This window comes from Eptatretus burgeri, chromosome 4 (genome assembly GCF_056783735.1).
Source record: "Eptatretus burgeri isolate ZD-2024b chromosome 4, Ebu_testis_v1, whole genome shotgun sequence".
NCBI classification, from domain to species: Eukaryota; Metazoa; Chordata; class Myxini; order Myxiniformes; family Myxinidae; genus Eptatretus; species Eptatretus burgeri.
In genome coordinates, this window is record NC_140964.1 from 119,271,892 (window position 1) to 119,290,820 (window position 18,929).

The 18,929-nt window shown below is 42.6% G+C and overlaps 1 protein-coding gene across 2 annotated transcripts in view; it reads left to right on the forward strand.

Moving 5' to 3' along the window:
• LOC147028976 (uncharacterized) overlaps positions 1 to 18,929 on the forward strand; it is a 163,636-nt gene that overhangs the window by 130,685 nt on the left and 14,022 nt on the right. The window contains exons 10-13 of one of the 2 annotated variants that reach the window (XR_015057788.1): positions 706 to 975; positions 9,152 to 9,313; positions 16,798 to 16,907; positions 17,992 to 18,084. Coding sequence is in view for 1 of the 2 variants with exons in the window: in XM_085879871.1 (XP_085735997.1) it covers positions 706 to 975; positions 9,152 to 9,313; positions 17,992 to 18,084 (525 nt within the window). In the remaining variant the exon portion in view is untranslated. The remainder of the gene's footprint in view (positions 1 to 705; positions 976 to 9,151; positions 9,314 to 16,797; positions 16,908 to 17,991; positions 18,085 to 18,929) is intronic. The other variant, XM_085879871.1, reaches the window with a different exon arrangement.

The following is an 18,929-nucleotide window of genomic DNA, read 5'->3' on the forward strand; positions in this document are numbered from 1 at the left end:
CAGGCTCCTGCATTGAAGTTCCTTGTAAAGGAACTCATGTTGATGTCGTATTGATGTCGTGCAGGCTTTGCAGGTCAAATAGTCTTCTGATTTTTAAGAGTTCCTTGTATACAGTATAGTTTCTGGTGGCCAGTTTGGATCACACTCACCACTATAAACACCATTCGGATACGTAAGACATTGCTTCCTTGACTCTTTTCCTTGAATCCAAGTCTGAGTTTATACATGCACAACCTCCAGTTACACAATTTCAAAATAATTTTCATTTAAATACACAAAGTAAATACAATTCTTAGTTTGGGGAAGAAATAATACAGGCCTACCATTCATCATTGAACCACTAAAGTGGGTCGGAAATAAAGGATGGTAGAACAAGGCTCATACGAGACCGAAGAGAAAGTTCATTTTGATTTTACTTGTTTTTTGTTATTTTGAGATGCCATAATTAGTGTTGTTCACCATGTCTGGAAGTATACTTTTCTTGGTCTTTATAGTATATTGATTGACTGTGACTTGCTTGTAGCTGCCTATGAGAACATCATTAATCTCACGATGATAAAGGTTACTGTGGTTTGTACATTTCCCACATGTGGCAGTGTATTTTTTTTAAATATTTTTTGTCCTGTCATCCGGGTGCCTCTCTGATTATGTTTCCATATTCCTTTACTTACTGCTGGCCTGGTGGATTGGTGGACATCCCATTAGCGATTTTCCGCCACATCATTGAGCAGCATCACCGGTAAAGCCCTGCGCCTCATACACTCTGCTGAGATGGCCATGGCCATTGCTGGGCCCATTTCCAGGCAAGAAGGTTGCCCAGCCGGAAATAGCAGGAATGCAGAAAATGAGACAAGTGAAGAAGCAAGAACCACAATGTCTGTCATAGAGGATAATGCTGGTGCAAGAGACCGTTCCATACTGTCCGCTGATGAAGCGTGGGCCACAGATGGATGGCTTGCTGTACTCGAGGAAAATGTAAGGAACAAGTGGTTTCGTCAATACCTCCAAAGAATTGTGACTCCGTTTAAGCCTTTGCAACCGGCTAATGTGCCCGTGGCAGTATTAGCCAAAGCTTTGTTGATTTGTGGGGTTTCTTTTCCATGCTTTGGGAAGCTTTTGCATCTCAATGCTCCATGACTGTAATGCCCACTGCAATTTTGGTGTGCTTGAAAAAAAAATTTGTTGCTCTTGTGCATGTTCACATTATTTGATGTTGAAAATGCATAACCTGCACATTGCTTGAGTTTCAATTTTTCTTTGCTGTCCATTTCATACCAATTTGCTATCCATGTGATTCTAGGTTACTCCAAAGAAACTCACATCCAATTAGCAGGTGAAACTCTCACAAACTGCCATCATTAATTTTGGGTCAGAATGAAATTGTTCAGGAAATGCAGGCTGTTGACATCGTTGGCAACAAACTTGTTTGAAGTTGGGCAATTTGAAATACACGTGATACAAAGTTTGTCGGACTCCTGCTTTGGCTGTCCAAGGTTCGAGAAGTCTTTTTTTTTTAATTTTTTTTTAATTAAACTTTAAGCTTAAGCTGAGAGTATAAAGCCAGACATAACCTTTTCTTTAAAGATCATAGAGCTTTTTGATGTCTTGTGGAGAAGCTTGGACAGAAATCACAAATGAGACCAAGACTTTAATGGACATCATTCATGTCCTCAGGGAATTAGAAGACAGTGGGCATTATATATGATACAAGTAAGACATTTTGACCCCTTTAGAATCCATTTGTAAACTCTTTATAGAAAATTTGGAACATATATATTTTCAAACATTATATATGGAAATGCAAAGGAATCTTGACACAGGCAGAGGCTGAAAGCCCCTGTGCCTTTGTTACATCTACCCCCCCCCCCACCCCCAACCGCAACCCAATCACCAGATCAACAAGGACTATCAATCTCCATGACACAAATCCCACCCACACCAAAAACCCAATTCAACATGACATCCACTCAGTGGGCAGGGGCAAGCAAATATTGAGGGGAGGGCAAGGATGGGAGAGGCACATGACAAAAAGGATAACAATCACAGTATGGGTATTTTTTTTTAGGGGATTGAAAAAATTCCATTTCAGGAAGGGCTGTTAAATGTTTAATGGTAAAGGTGTGTAACACAAATTGTATGTCTAACACAGAAACGATCTCCTTTTAGAAAACTGATGCTGGCTAATTTCAATTACTCGTGGGCTCATTGGTCTATTGGACCAAATTTTCATTGATCTTCATGGCCTTGAAGCATTGGTGCCTGCTGTACTGCTTGAGCGCATTAGCTTGCCTTTCCACCAAGCCCAGATATGCTTGGGCCCGGGTGGGGATTATATGTTCGTTATTATTATTGCCAAATGATACTACTGTTACTATTGTTGTTAATATTATTAGTATGAATTAATATCTGCTGTGTTACAATGTTATCATTATTTTTGTTATTTCTTTTAAAATTAGAATGCCATGCCATGGAAGGGCCTATTGAGCTGCTCGATACACCTTAACATGGTGTGCGTTTAAAAAGTGGGAATTGTTCTGGGTTCTTTGGCATTAATTAGCCTAATCAACTCAGGAGATCATGACGATCATTTTTGTGTATCACACTCCACATCAGAAAGCTCAAGTATAACTCCACAAAAAAACATGCCTCACTCACACACACACACACACACACACACACACACACACACACACACACACACACACACACACACACACACACACACACACACACACCTCATCCATTTTAGCAGATACTATAATTCGAGGAGAAGCATCTGTGTTTGTTTGTGTGTTTGACTTCTATCCACTTCTGAACCGCTGGATTGAATGAGTTGAAACTGATGGTTGCACTCAGGGTGTGTACGGCAAGGTTTTCGGCAGTTAAAAAATAATTAATTGTCCCATGTGTTCAGGGTGGGGGGTGGACCCCAATTCTCTCAATGTAAATACGTATGGCAGAGCACCGCTCCCGGTTGGAGTGCTTATTACAAGTCATACGCCATTTCTGCGAAAATTGACCCATCCATAATTCTTAGATGAATTATCCGTCCCAAAGTACGGGTTCTCTGCTGGTGAATTTAAATCATTCAAAACGGTTCCACATCTGATTCCGAATAAATGTCACCAAAATCTTCCCCACTCCCAAAGTTAGGCTAATAGGACTGTTTTTGAATGCTCGCCTGGGTCCCTTCTGAAATAATGGTTTCTAATTTGCGACTCTCCAACTCTCTGGCTTCTATCCTGACTCCAGTGGGTTTTTGAAGAAATTGGATAAGATATAATTTATCTGCTCTGCTAACTCCCAATTAACATCCTCCGATGCATATTGTTTAGCCCTGGAGTCATCTTCTCCTTACTTCTTCCCATCACACCTAAAAGCCATCTAACAGTCCTTCCTCACTTCCAAGATACTGCAGATCCTCTCAATTGTTGGTGCATCTTTTATTCACTCTTATGTGAATGAGGAAGCAAAATTGCGATGTAATAATCCTGCCATTTCACTTTCGTCAATAACCAATCTTCCTATGTTTTCCTTCAATAAGTCGGCACCTGTCTTAAACTGCTTTTTCCAATTATGGACTGAAGAAGGCCTTGCTATAATCTTTTTAAATTCCTTGCCATATCCATATCCTTTTTGCTTGTCTCGTAAGTTTCATAAATCAGGTCAGGTCAGGTATGGGAGCATGCACCGGAGCAGCTCGTCGCTGCGTCAACTTTCTGCCGGTACTCCAGGGGCCTCGGTCTGGCCATCCCCCAGGAAGACGCCTGGCCCAACCCCATCACCTTGAGATGCTGATCAACCTGCTGCAACCATGAGGCACGTGGTCCACCCATTGGCCTCCTCCACTCACGAAGCTCCTGAACTAAGAGAATCTGATGAGCAGGATCAGCATCAGGAAAACGAGCCACATGTCCATACAGCCGCAGCTGATGCTCATGGACTTTGCAGATAACAAATGTCATTTGAGTCTGTCTCAGCAACCGCTCAATGGACACAAAGTCCGACCAGCAATAGCCAAGGATTCTCCGAAGGGACCTGGTACCAAAGAAATGAAGTCTCCATCTCAGATCCCTGGTGAGAGTCCACATCTCACATCCGTAGAGCAAGACTGGAAGCACCAATGACCTGAAGACTCAGACTTTCATCCTTCCATACAGGTACCAGCAGCACCACACCCCATGATCCAGTGAACCCATGACTCCCCAGGCCCGAAACAGACATCTGTTGACCTCTGGCTCACAGCCAGCAGAGACATGAATATCACTGCCAAGGTAAGTGAATCTCTCCATGACCTCAACATCTTCACGACAAACAGGAACAGACAAGATAGCAGCATCCAATATGTCATTGAAAGCCAGGATATTGGTTTTGACCCAGGAAACCCATAATCCCAGGAGCTCTGACTCTTCATTCAGCACCTCGACGGCCCCCAAAAGGATATACAAAGTCTCTGCAAAGATGAATGAATTATCTGTGAAATCAAGGTCAGAGATATTGACATTCCCAAACGATGCACCGCAGATTGATATCTCTGACATCCTCCCCAGAATCCAGTCCATGCAAGCAGTGAAAAGTGTGGGGGCCAGTACACACCCCTGACCAACTCCAGTAACAACTGAAAATAAGTTAGAGATGGTCTCACCACATCTCACAACACTCTCAGTACCAGAGTATATATAGTTCAGACATCAGATCGATCAGTTTCGGTGGTACCATACGAAGACCAAGAATCCTCCAGAGGACATCCCGATTCAATGAATCCAATGCTTTGCTAAGATCAACATCGGCTGCAAGCAGCACCTGCCGAAACTCTCGTCTGCGTTCGGCGAGGACTGGAAGAGCAAGGATACGGTTAATCGTTGACCTCTTTGGTGTAAAGCCTGACTGCTCTGGACGCTGGTGCTCAAGCAGATGGTGTCGAACCTGATTAATAATGATCTGAGTAAAGACCTCGCCTGGCACTGAGATCAGCGTCACCCTTCAGTAGTTGTTGCAGTCCTGGAGATCATCGTTCCTTTTCCAGAGAGGGACAACAAGGCCCCTCTTCCAGTCAGTTGCGATGATGCCTGTGTTCCAGGCAGAGCACAGACTTCATGCAACTTCATGAGTGCAGCATTTCCACTAGCCTTGAGAAGTTCAGCATGGATGCCACAGATCCAAGGAGCTTTACTCCCATTTCAACTGGTCCACCGCAGCCTGTGTTTCCACAAACAAAGGTGGATCACTGTTGATTGGAAGATCAGTAATTGAGATAATGATATCCCTGACATCCAACTCGACAACTGGTGGATCAGCCTGGTACAGCCACTCAAAGTTACCGGTCCAGCGGTGCTTTACCTCATTCTCTTCTGTCAAGAGCCCACCACCCTCTGCTCGAATTGCAGTACACCGAGGGATGGGCTTGGAGGAACGCAATGCATGAATTCCCCTGTAAGCAAGACGAGAATCTCTTGACCACAGGTGATGCTCTACCCCCTCACAGATTCCTCACACAGAGGCCTCCTTGTCTACCCTCAGCGCACATACACTTTTGTGCCTCAACTCCCTGAACAGTTCAGCTCTGCCATCAAGCCTGGCCCTGCAACTCTGGTCAATGGTATCCAGTGTCCCGTGAGAGACAAAATTCTTCTTCGCCCTCTGGTCAGTTCCAAGACACCACCGGCAACATCAAGGACGGTGGTCTTGAAGGTTCTCCACAACTCCTCAGGATTCCCCAAAGCACCCGGACCCCCCAAATTCTTAAATAGCCTCAGTTCTTAAACAGCCTCAGCTTACTCTTCTCGTTATTCCAATCTTCTTCCACACCAATTGATTTACCTCAACTATGCATTATACTTTTCCTTGGTACTATTGTTAAGCTTACTCCTCAACTAACTTGGTCTCTTACTGTCAATAACTTTGCTCGCAACTGGAATCTATGGCTTTACTCTTTGCATTTGTTCTTTAAATGTTGCCCAGACCTTGAAGGCAGATTGCCTCCTGTTGTCCTGGCCCAATCTACAGCACCAACTCCTCATCCCTTCAATATCTTCCACGTGAAAATCCCATCCTCTTTTTCTGCTATCCCAAAGTCAAACTCATAGCAAATGTTCTGGTCTCTTCTTCCCCAACCTTCTCTGCCATTATAGTGAATCCTGTTTCTGCCTGTTCAATCTATGATCATTTACCATGGGTCACCTTCTCTCCATGTGAAAATAAACTAACTGATGTTACTGTATGACAAAAATGGAACAAAAACAGATCCTCTTAACTCCATTGCTATTTGCTTACTTCCATTTATAAGCAAGGTCATGTAGTTGATCATCACAGTTGACATTAAATGCTTCATTTTCTCCAACAGCCGTATCCCAGACAATCAGTTTGATTTCTGACGTGGTCACTCTATGCTGTACATGCTGCTGCTGCTGATGCTGCTGTGCCAGCAATCGGCAGATGCTCTGAATTTAATATATGAGATCATGGCCCATCTCTTTGCATATGCCTTGAGCATTTGACAGGTCTGGCACCCCGTCTTCCTTGCTCTCAAAACTCTCAACCGCCGGAATCCAAGGCCACATCCCCTCATGGCTTGCTCACTTCATCCACTCTCAGTCAGTGCATGTCTCTCCACAGGATCCTCTCATCTCCTCTACCTGTTGAGGCTGGAGTGCCCCCATGGCAACGTGTTGGACCTCGTTCTTTCTTCATCTTCATCACTGATCTTTCTGATTCTCTCTAAAACCCTCTTTATCTTTTTGTTGATGACTCCACAATCTGTCACAGCATTCCTCATCCTTAAGATTGGCAGGTAGATTCCTCTATTGTCTCTTCTCTCGATGCAGAACTTGATAGTATTCGGAGCTGATCCACCAATTGGAATATGAGTTTCAATTCTGGCAAATGTCACAATCACACTCTCTCTCTCTCCCATATAACCATGTGGCAAACCCTCCTGTTTTACTTCCTTCGCAAACCACTTGAAGAGATTCAATTCCTCAAACTTTTTGGCCTGTCATCAGCCACAATATATCTTGGGCAAACTACATGTCAGAGTTAGGTTCCAAAGCCAGCCATCGACTGGGCAACCTCCATCGTGCCAAGTGATGCATGGCAAATTTAAACTTCCGTCAACCTCCAAGGTCTTCAGCAACAGCTCGATTGGGGTACTGTTTCCATTTTTTGGCTGGCGCCCTTGCTCACTTCTTTCACTTCATGAAGGCATGAAGACCAAGGCCCTCAAATTATTGAAATCTCCTGCGGTGAAGCTGAATCTCTGGGGCAGTTAATCCCATATCACAGACAGGACGGTGGTCTCTTTGTCTTCTCTTACCTCCTTTTGGTTGTGCACCCTCTGCTATTTTTGTGCTCTGCCCATCACTCTCCCACTGCCGTTGGGGTTCTCCAGTGCAAATGTTCTGCCGTTAACCCTCTACTGTTGAGACTCCAAAAATCCAACCTCCACTCAGTTGTGGAAACTATTTCCTCAATATATGAATTCCCATTCTTCTCTTAAGTGCTTCAAGATGGCAGTTTCCCAGGTCCTCGTGTCATCCTCTATCCACACACATGATGTTCTCTCCCCTCCATAAACCTCCCAAAGCTCACACCTTCCTTTCTAAGTTAACGTTTTCTCTCCTCTCCCTCATCCTACCTTTCTGGTTTTTGTTTCATTGCTGTTTCATCCCTGGTTTTCTCTTCCTTTTCTTTCAGCTCCCTTCTTGCTATGTTGCAGCTTCCATCTCACTTGATCACAACCGATGTCCTCCACCTTCCACTTGCTTTCTCATTCTTCCCCTCACCAATTTTTCCTCCAAGTGTCTCTCCATTGTCTCTCTGCCCTGCAATTAATGTTTCCCTGCTTTCCACTTTGGTCTGTTGTGTCTGTGTTCCAGCTCTTCCATGAGCCTCGACTTTGTATATCCAAAAATGTTCACCTATTTCCCCCCTCTCTTCTGAACCCCAGATCATTACCCTAAACAGCTCTAACACTGCCCTATATCTTGTTGGATAATCGACAGAATTGTTTAAATCACATTCCTGGATTTAATCTAGAAACTATTTTTTTGCCCGATTCCTCCTCTGTTATCTCGACAGAATCTCTACCAGCCAAATTAAGATCCTCCAACCCCATTACTCTTCCCTTTTATCATACATATCCTTCTCATGTCCTCTTAGAGCTTCCTTTCCTCATGCTTTTCCACCACTGCACGTGCCTTGCGGCAGCATAAGAGAAGTACCCTACAACTCTTATTGTACCTGTTTGAATCAAAGAAATTTTCACCCATTTCATGACTAATATCATCACTTTATTGTATATTGATATAACACTGTTACTCAGATTACTACAGTTGCCTCTGATTTTCCTTTCTGTGACATCTGTACACCTTGCAGCTTCCTAGTTCTGTATTCCACTGTCTTTCACCCATACCTGCACTTCCTCAACACCACTGCCTGTCCACACCTCCTCCAAACCATTGCATGCCAGCACTCGCTCGACACTGTTTTCCACCACCCTGTCCATGCTGCTGCCAGCTAGCAGACCCTCCACACCATTTTGACCCTTCTCAGTCAACTCCCTCTTCATGAACAACCAACACATATTGCTATGCGGACAACCGTCTTCTTTATCTGACTTGTCCTTACGCATGCCGTTTTGGCAAGTGACTCCAACTGTCCTTCAAGCCCAATCTTCAATAATGTACCTCCAGAACTGCAAATGAATTGAAACTTCACCTGACAAAACAGCAGCAAAATAAACACCCCAATAACAACCATACTTGCACAAACTCACAACAATAGGCCTCAAATAGGTGTTGTTTCAGAAACTAACTCGAATAACCACTTTCACACGAAAATGATAATCCAAATCTCAATTTCACTTTTCCACTACACTTCCACAAACAAAACAAGCACAAATTTCAAGACTAAACCAAATAAATCCGAATCACCAGCCACGGGCTACAAACCAGGAGTAATCAATATGATGATGTCACCAAAAAGAAGGAGCATTATGAGATGTCTTTAAAGTTTATGGCGAGTACAATTTCCACATCACAAAAGAATGGCCAAATCTTAAAACATCATATTTGAAGAAAATACCCAAAAAGCCACAACCCTTAAAAAGAATTGTCATTTTCTATATCACTCCAGTGCTGCCCACCTTTCACAGGTGTATATGGGAGCAGGTCGAGTGTTTGCACTCGAAGAGGAGCTGAACGAGCTGGAACTGAGAGCTCGCTCTGTCCAGGGCCACACACCTGACATGGAGCTATCTTCACTGGAAGACAGTGTGGCCTCAGCTGCTGCCCAGCTGCAACTCAGTGAGGCACAGGTGGGCTTTGTTTTAAATTCAGAGGGACTTGTCATCAATTTTGTCATAATTGCGATCGCAATATTGCTTGCACAAACCATTGATTTCACATTGCAATGTCCAAGCATTTTACACATCAGATCATCGATTTAAATGGTTACCTCTTCTCTCACATTGTGTGAACAATCTCAGAACATTTGTGACACATATGGCTTTCTTTGACTGGATCACCACAAAAACTGGTGAAAACAAAACTACACTTTCTGGCACTCGGCTTATTCAGGCACATGCAACTACTACCGCAGCCAGGTATTTTATAATGACCACAACATGAAGGAGTCGAAGACATTGAACCGTGTGACCAAGTAATGTTTTTGAAATTAAAATAAATTTACTGAAACATGCACACTCGTTGTTAATTCAGAATAATGTTGAATCTCACACATGTACAAAATGTATAAAAAAGGGAAAAGATGTAGAGTACACACCTCCACCTGGCTGAACAGTTTACGTTTTGTATCCCACTGATAGGCCGGATCTGGATCCGGAATTGAACCAAAATATATTGTCACCTTCCCAATTCATCCACCTCGTTTTACCATAACCTGTCCACAATTTTTAAAGATATTGTGATGTGTATCGTTTTTGCCCTTATCTCTCAATGGTGAAGAATCACTTTAACTGTTTGAGTGCTGTTGGCGATGATCGTGGCCCACATTATTGTTCAACAAGCTGTATTGTTTGTTCCTATTTAACTGTTTGTTCCTCTGGTTGTCTGCTCTGGTTTCCTTATAAACAATACAGACGTTTTATTCAGTTTGCATGAAAAGATACCATATTTTCGTGTTGCATACTGGAAAATTCAGCTCTCAAACAGTTAAAAATTCCAACATCTGGATCCAGATGCGGATATTCACCAAAATCGAATCAATTTATTTTGCCGAGAGCACTCGTTGATGGGATCGCCAAGAGCACTCGTTGATGTGATCGCCAAGAGCACTCGTTGATGGGATCGCCGAGAGCACTCGTTGATGGGATCGCCAAGAGCACTCGTTGATGGGATCGCCAAGAGCACTCGTTGATGGGATCGCCAAGAGCACTCGTTGATGGGATCGCCAAGAGCACTCGTTGATGGGATCGCCGAGAGCACTCATTGACGGTATAGCCAAGAACACTCACTCACTGGGTCGCCAAGAGGGCAAGCTGACAGGATCACCAAGAGCACTCACTAAATGGGTCGCCTAGAGTGCCAGCTGACAGGATCATCAAGAGTGCAAGATGACAGGATCATCAAGAGTGCTAGATGACAGGATCATCAAGAGTGCAAGATGACAGGATCATCAAGAGTGCTAGATGACAGGATCACCAAGAGTGCCAGATGACAGGATCACCAAGAGTGCTTGATGACAGAATCACCAAGAGTGCTTGATGACAGGATCACCAAGAGTGCTAGATGACAGGATCACCAAGAGTGCTTGATGACAGAATCACCAAGAGTGCTTGATGACAGAATCATCAAGAGTGCTAGATGACAGAATCATCAAGAGTGCTTGATGACAGAATCACCAAGAGTGCTAGATGACAGAATCATCAAGAGTGCTTGATGACAGAATCACCAAGAGTGCTTGATGACAGAATCACCAAGAGTGCCAGATGACAGGATCACCAAGAGTGCTTGATGACAGAATCACCAAGAGTGCTTGATGACAGAATCACCAAGAGTGCCAGATGACAGGATCACCAAGAGTGCTTGATGACAGAATCACCAAGAGTGCCAGATGACAGGATCACCAAGAGTGCTTGATGACAGAATCACCAAGAGTGCTTGATGACAGAATCACAAAGAGTGCTCGATGACAGGATCACCAAGAGTGCTTGATGACAGAATCACCAAGAGTGCCAGATGACAGGATCACCAAGAGTGCTTGATGACAGGATCACCAAGAGTGCTAGATGACAGAATCACCAAGAGTGCTAGATGACGGGATCACCAAGAGTGCTTGATGACAGAATCACCAAGAGTGCTTGATGACAGAATCACCAAGAGTGCTTGATGACAGGATCACCAAGAGTGCTAGATGACAGAATCACCAAGAGTGCTAGATGACAGAATCACCAAGAGTGCTAGATGACAGAATCACCAAGAGTGCTAGATGACGGGATCACCAAGAGTGCTAGATGACAGAATCACAAAGAGTGCTCGATGACAGGATCACCAAGAGTGCTAGATGACAGGATCACCAAGAGTGCTTGATGACAGGATCACCAAGAGTGCTAGATGACAGGATCACCAAGAGTGCTAGATGACAGAATCACCAAGAGTGCTAGATGACAGAATCACAAAGAGTGCTCGATGACAGGATCACCAAGAGTGCTAGATGACAGGATCACCAAGAGTGCTCGATGACAGAATCACCAAGAGTGCTCGATGACAGAATCACCAAGAGTGCTAGATGAGAGGATCACCAATAGTGCTAGATGACAGAATCACAAAGAGTGCTCGATGACAGGATCACCAAGAGTGCTAGATGACAGAATCATCAAGAGTGCTAGATGACAGAATCACCAAGAGTGCTCGATGACAGGATCACCAAGAGTGCGAGATGACAGAATCATCAAGAGTGCTAGATGACAGAATCACCAAGAGTGCTCGATGACAGAATCACCAAGAGTGCTCGATGACAGAATCACCAAGAGTGTGAGATGACAGGATCACCAAGAGTGCTTGATGACAGAATCACCAAGAGTGCGAGATGACAGGATCACCAAGAGTGCTAAATGACAGAATCACCAAGAGTGCTTGATGACAGGATAATGAAGAGCGCGAGATGACAGGATCACCAAGAGCGCTTGCTGAGATTATTGACGCCAAAGAGTGCCGCGGCAGCTGCTGCTCCCCTCCGCTGCCTGCTACTACCTGACAGGTTTGCCCCTGGATACAAGATGGCACAATCTCCCCACCAAGGATGTTTGGTTCTTTCTTGCACGATGGGGCCGCACTTCGCCCTGCTGCTGGCCGCCTTGCACATACAAGAGAGCTGCATGAGTTGTTGGCTTTCGTCCGAATCCATCCATAACTTTTTGAGATAACCTTTTCACACACAGATAAACAAACAGACAAACAGGTGAATACATAACCTCAGTCCACCTTCGGTGGCAGAGGTAAAAAGATCAAATCAAGAGAGGTGCAAAGCGCCCCTCCCTTTATATGGGACGTTTTCTACTGGACGAAATTGGCTGTGAATTTCAGAAGTAAATCCTTTCGTGACCTGATATGCATATCCTGTTCAAATTTCAGTATCTTGTACGTCGAGGTAATATGTTCCTAATTTCAGCAACGTCCATTCCCGCATTCCTGAGTTTTTTTTTACAAAAACCCTCGAAATTCACGTTGGGTTCTGTCAGTCTGTCCGTCCGTCTGTCCGTTTGCCCACAATGTGTTGGCACTCATATCTCAAAGGCTATACAGCTCAAACTTGGAATATACATCGAACAAAATGTCTAATTAGTGGCTTATGAAACAAACTCCACCAAAGTGCCATCGTTTTTGCTTTTTTGCGACTTTTCGCTCTTATTCAACAATCCACGCATCATCCAAAAATGTCAGAAATATCATGCAATTCTGCTGAGTTCCCACCGGAGGGCTGCACTATCTACAATTTATGGATATGTACTCGTAGATCAATTTATTTATGCATCGTGTAAGTCGTCTACAATTGTACGTACTCATTACCCTGTGCTCGCAAAGCAAGAAGCAGTGTCAAGCGATCAGGAGCATACGTACGTATGTCGTACGTCATTTGTGTCAGCATTTTGTTAAGATCGAAAACCATTCGGCGGAAGAAATTGAAACTTTAACACATGTTACATGACCATGTGATAAAGCGGTCACTCTTTTGAGGTCAACACAGGCCAAAAGTGAACAGAGGCCAATTTTATAAAATCCAAAATTTTCATCCGCTTGATGAGAAATATGAACAGGATTTGCATGTCAGGTCATTAAATTCAACCACCAATTATTTTGAGGTCAACAAAGGCCAAAAGGTCAACATAGGCTATATTTATAAAATCCTCAATTTTCTTCCGATTGACTTGAAATTTGAAGAGGATTTGCACATTTGGTCATTTAATTCAACTTCAAATTATTTTTGAGGTCAAGATAGACCAAAAAGTCAACATAGGCCGAATTTCTAATATCCACAATTTTCATCTAATTGACTTAAATTTTAACAGGATTTGCACATCAGTTCACTGAATTCAACCAACATTTATTTTTGAGGTCAACGTAGGCCAAAAGGTCGACTTAGGCCAAATTCTAAAATTGTCAATTTTCATCCGATTGACTTGAAATTTGAACAGAATTTTCAAATCACCTCACTGATTTCAACCATGAATTATTTTTGAGGTTAACATAAGCCAAAAGGTCAACTTTGGCCACATTTCTGAAATCCTCAATTTTCATCCAATTGACTTGAAATTTGAGCAGGATATGCATATCAGGTCAGTAAATTTTACCACAAACTAATTTTGAGGTCAACATTGGCCAAAAGCTCTCATTTTTAGCTCGAATACGAGCCTTGACAAGGTATACAAAAAGAATTTTAAAAAAGGTCAACACAGACCGAAATTCTAAAATTGTCAGTTTTCATCCAATTGACTTGAAATTTGAAAAGGATTCTTGGTGAAAATGGTAGCGACATAGAAAAGACCCCTTTACATGGTATGTATCATGTGGCCAACTGTTGAAAAGAAGGGACATTGCATAGCTTGTAGAAAATGCCAAACAATAGAAAAGAAGGGATATTCCAATACTTGTGGGAAATGCCAGACAATAGACAATAAGGCACATTCAAAGAATCTCGTGTGCATGTTGTATTACCCTTGTGTTCTAAGGAGAAACCAAGTAATGCTCTAGAATAGTTCATATAAAGGGGCGCCATATATATATATATATATATATATATATATATATATATATATATATATATATATATATATATATATATATATATATATATATATATATATATATCGGTTCAAACCTGTGAAGGCGTAAAGTTTTTTTTTTTTTGTGTACCTTGAAAACGAAAACACTGAAGATAATGTGCATGTGTGTGATTAATTTTTGTTTTAATTGGCCCCCTTTATATGAACTTTTTGAGAGTGTTACATGGGTCCTCCTAAGAACACAAGGGTAGTACAGCATGCACACGTTATTTTTGTAATGTGCCTTGTTTTCTATTGTTTAGCATTTCCTACAAACTATGCAATGTGCCTTCTTTTCTGTGGTTTGCCACATGGCACATCAACATATTAAAAGAGCTTGGTCTCGGCGTCTGTCCGTCCATCCATCCGTCCATCCAGCCGTGTGACTATATGTCTATTATTTTCGTACTATTGGAATGTACCTTCAACCCTTTAAACAGCTGAGACCCCTTAGACCTCTGAAGACCATCGAAGACCCCGAGGACCCTTAAGACCCAGAAGACCCTGAAGGCCTAGACGACCCTATGGATCCCGAATACCCAAAATACTCCGAAGACTCAAAAAGACCCGAAAACCCAAAAAGACGCTGAAGACCTCGAAGACCCAAAAACACCCTGAAGACCCAAAAATACCTGAATACCAAAAGGTCCCAAAGACCCTTTAGACCCCTGAGACCTGAACACCATTTAGACTCCTTACACCCTTCAGGCAGATTAGACAGCTTAGACCCTTGACCACTTAGACCACTTCGACCTTCTTCTATCACAAATGTAATTTCAAATGAATATAATATCACCAACATTACAAATAAATTTGAACAAAATTAATGTTTGTATAATGATTGGTGTAAATCATGACAACACATCAATCTCTACAATGACGTGTGGAGAGGCGAGTGTAGTGAGCCGATCCATGCTGGCACCGTATACAGGGGCCTTTTCTATGCCCCTGGCATTTTTCTCAACAATGCTAATTTATCTTTCATATGCAAAAGGTAAGGTAAGGTTTTTAACAAAGTCAGAGACAATTGCGGATTTCTTATCCCCAGCAAGATGGTACTCATTTTGACAATTTTGAAAGGATGACAGGCTGAGTCAATCTATATGATATTATTTTGGCACAAGTGGGGTTTGAACTCAGGACTCTAAGATCCTCAGCCACGACTAGACATCCTTTAATAAATGGCTTATTAAAATATAGATTAATTAAAAGGCTTGCACATCATTAAAGTATAATTTGCTGTCTTCTTGCAGGTGATTTAATACAGCACTTTTCTGGCATGGTCATGAGGTTTGTGATTATATGCTGGAACTTAGGCTGCAGAAGTGAGAACCAGATTGTTATAAATGCTTGCTTGCATCCTGCTCTTAACCCTTCCATACATACTTCTACCCCTTATGTCACCTTTTCTTGCAGCTCTCCCACCACTGCATTTAGCTCACCAAGCCCTCACCTCAGCTCTCCCGCTCATTGTCTCCCTGGGAGTGCAGGGAAGGATGTGGATTGAAAGAAGGGAAATAGGGATTTTGGGGCATTAACCATATGTTGGGAATTTGCAAATGTTCCTGATATTCAGAGGGCAGCAGAATGAGAGACCAACAGAACAGCACACGGTACCAGATGGACAAAGGTTGCACAAACATATTATACGAGTCGTGTGAGAAGGAAAATGAGTTTAAGGGTGTGCAAGAGTAGTTAGCAGAGATCATTTCTGGATAGAGCAGAAACCATGAGGTAGTGATTGTCTTCAGTCTTTAGAGATTTGGAATGAAGAGTGCAAGAGAATGGGAAAAAAAAGTGAGATGAAGGAAAGATGGTGGGCATCCAGCATTGACTTAGGTAGGGGAACTAGGTGTGGGTTCCAAAAAGAATGCTTGCAACCTGTGCGGGAATAAGTAAGGATGTATGGACGGAGCATAGGTGGAGTGAGGCCAAAATTGAGGCAACATAAAACTAAAGAGTCCACCTAGCTGCTTGCCTGCTCCATCTCTGCAGTTAGGAAATCAACAATGGGTTTCCGTAATGTAGCCCCCATATTAAACAGACTTTTGTCCTCTCCCCAACCATTTAAAGTCTAGTGATGCAGTTACATTGCCAGGAAGGCTTCCAAACTCCCAGTGCCATCAAAAGTTTTGAGATGTACATGCCTCACAATTATTGGCTGAATATGAAAATGTGCACCGCACCCTGGGTCATTTCTCCTTGTTTGCATGAAGTTCTCCTTAATTTTGGTGTCCCAAGGATTTCTAAACTGTCAAACCCTGTTGTCTGTGAATTAAGATAGTCTGTGCCCTCATTGTGCCCACCGTGGGAATACGAATGGAGTGATACATAAGGAGGGTTTATGAGCAGTGCTCAACATGTTTTATCATTACGGGAATTACACCACACTTACGTGAACACATATTATGAAATAACTATCTATCCCCCATTTTACTCCATAAATCAGATCCATCACAATATTTACATCAATGTGTGATCTTGCTCTTCCACTCTTTCAACCATGTGCACCTCCCCAGCCCCTCCTGGACTTTCTTCTTTGTAACTCCTTCTACATTGGTTGAGAAACCATTTCAAAATCCAGGCTGACTCCTCATCTACACTCCACTCTTTCCTCCAGGGCTTCAAGGTGGTAGTACACTGCCATCGCATGTCATCTTCTTTCCTCATCAATTATCTTTTTATACTCATGTTAACCCTAGCCTCATTCACTCCTATTTCCTGCAGACACCCCACACCCTCATTTCCCATTTGTTCATCAATCTGCTTGAACTTTGTTGATTTCTTCCCCACCTTTCTGCTTTCAGTATGATAACCTTCGACCCACTGTTATTCTTCCATGACTTTGGATCTGTATACAAAAATATAGTATCCTGAACTGACTTTCATTATCAGCCACAATTTGTCCTCGCCAGATCCTATTGTCAAGCTGGTCTCAAAAGTCAGTTGGACACCAGGCACACTTTTGCAGGCCTTATTCTTCCTGAGCACCTCTTACAAAGCTTAAATATTACACCAACATACTAAGTTTTTCCTCATAAACATATGGAGTAATGCTCTCTCTTATGAACGCTTGACCTTTGGCCTTTGTATATCTTCTCTATATACGATTACCATATAAAGATTATGACCTTTGGTGCAAAACTTCCTCTGGAACTGGACCAAACAGAGGGACAGACAGCCTTCTTGTCTCATACCATATTCGTGGATTCTGTAATCACAAGCACTGAAAGTAATTGGCATCAGTAGTGAAGTGACCACGGCCACAGAGGCATAGTGATCTATCACTAGATAGAAATTTGTGGTCTCTTGGTCTTCTATCATCCTTCATCTTGTTACAGGCCTTCACCACCCTTTTCCAGCCCTACCAGGGCAAACACGGTCATGATCCTCCAGTAACACCCTTGTTCTGTGTATGTAACTGTGTATTTACCAAATATGTGCATCTATCAAATGTCTGCCCATTTTTAATTCCCCACCATTACGGTTACATCAGTCATTCCTCCTCATCTGCACGGGACATTTCTCCTCATCTCCCCTATCAGTGATATCCCCTCCACCTTCCATTGTTCTTATTCTTATCTTGCATGAGCCTCAACTTTGTGTTGAACAAAGGTACAAAAAACTGCTTTTCAAAAAATACTTTAACTGAGTTTTCACAAAATAACGTTTACTCAGTTGCCACAAATTAATGACTTTTACATTTATTACAGATTTCTGAAATAGAACGGCACTTACATTCCATGAAGTTGCCAGGCTGTGATGCAACTCTTGGTGGAAGCTTGCAGGTCTGCAATGCTCCAAAGGTAACACTGAAATTGGTTCCCCATTGATGTTTGCAGTGATTTAGAAACATGACTGTTGATAGTTGTGGTTTGTGCAGCATTAAATATCTGAAGAATAAGGCTTTACCAACTTTAACAATATTAGGGGCAGAATGAGCAAAGCAAGAAGAACAAGTCTGAAGACGACGATGGTTCACGAGCGGTATTTGACGATGTAGATTGTTTCATAAGTCAAGGATGAGACAATGTGATAATTTTTCACCAAGTTATAATTAATTATAGTGGCCTTCAATCAACAGCTGCAAAATGTCGAAAACCCGGTTTCGTTGAACAACTTTCAAAATTTGACCATTGCATAACCTTTAAAGGTTATGTTTTTGACCTTGTGACCTTGACCTTGGGACGAAAATGAAAACTCGGACAACGACAAGTTTTGGATAATTCATTTTGCTATTCAAATACCGAAGAACCCATTCCATTCAGTAAATTCCCGAGGAGAAGATAGATTTTTAATCCGACTACCCCCTAAAAATAGCTATTTTTGGGCGTGGCTCTGCCCACAATGGGTGGAGCACGCCCTCATCCAGGAAAACACAACTAGACATTGATATCGAACAAATAACCAAGTTTCATCAAGATCGGATCAAAGTCCACGGAGTTATGCTCTGGACAGACAGACACACAGACAGACAAGCCGGTAGGCGGACATAGGTAGTCGGCCGTTGATAGGCAACGGAGGGGTCCATAGCAACGGTTCTTTCTCACCCATAACTAGGACATACCATGAACCTACCATACCAGTTTCAGGTATATCTGACTCATAGTCTCTGAGATATAACGAACTTCGTTTTCTTATTGTTTTCGAC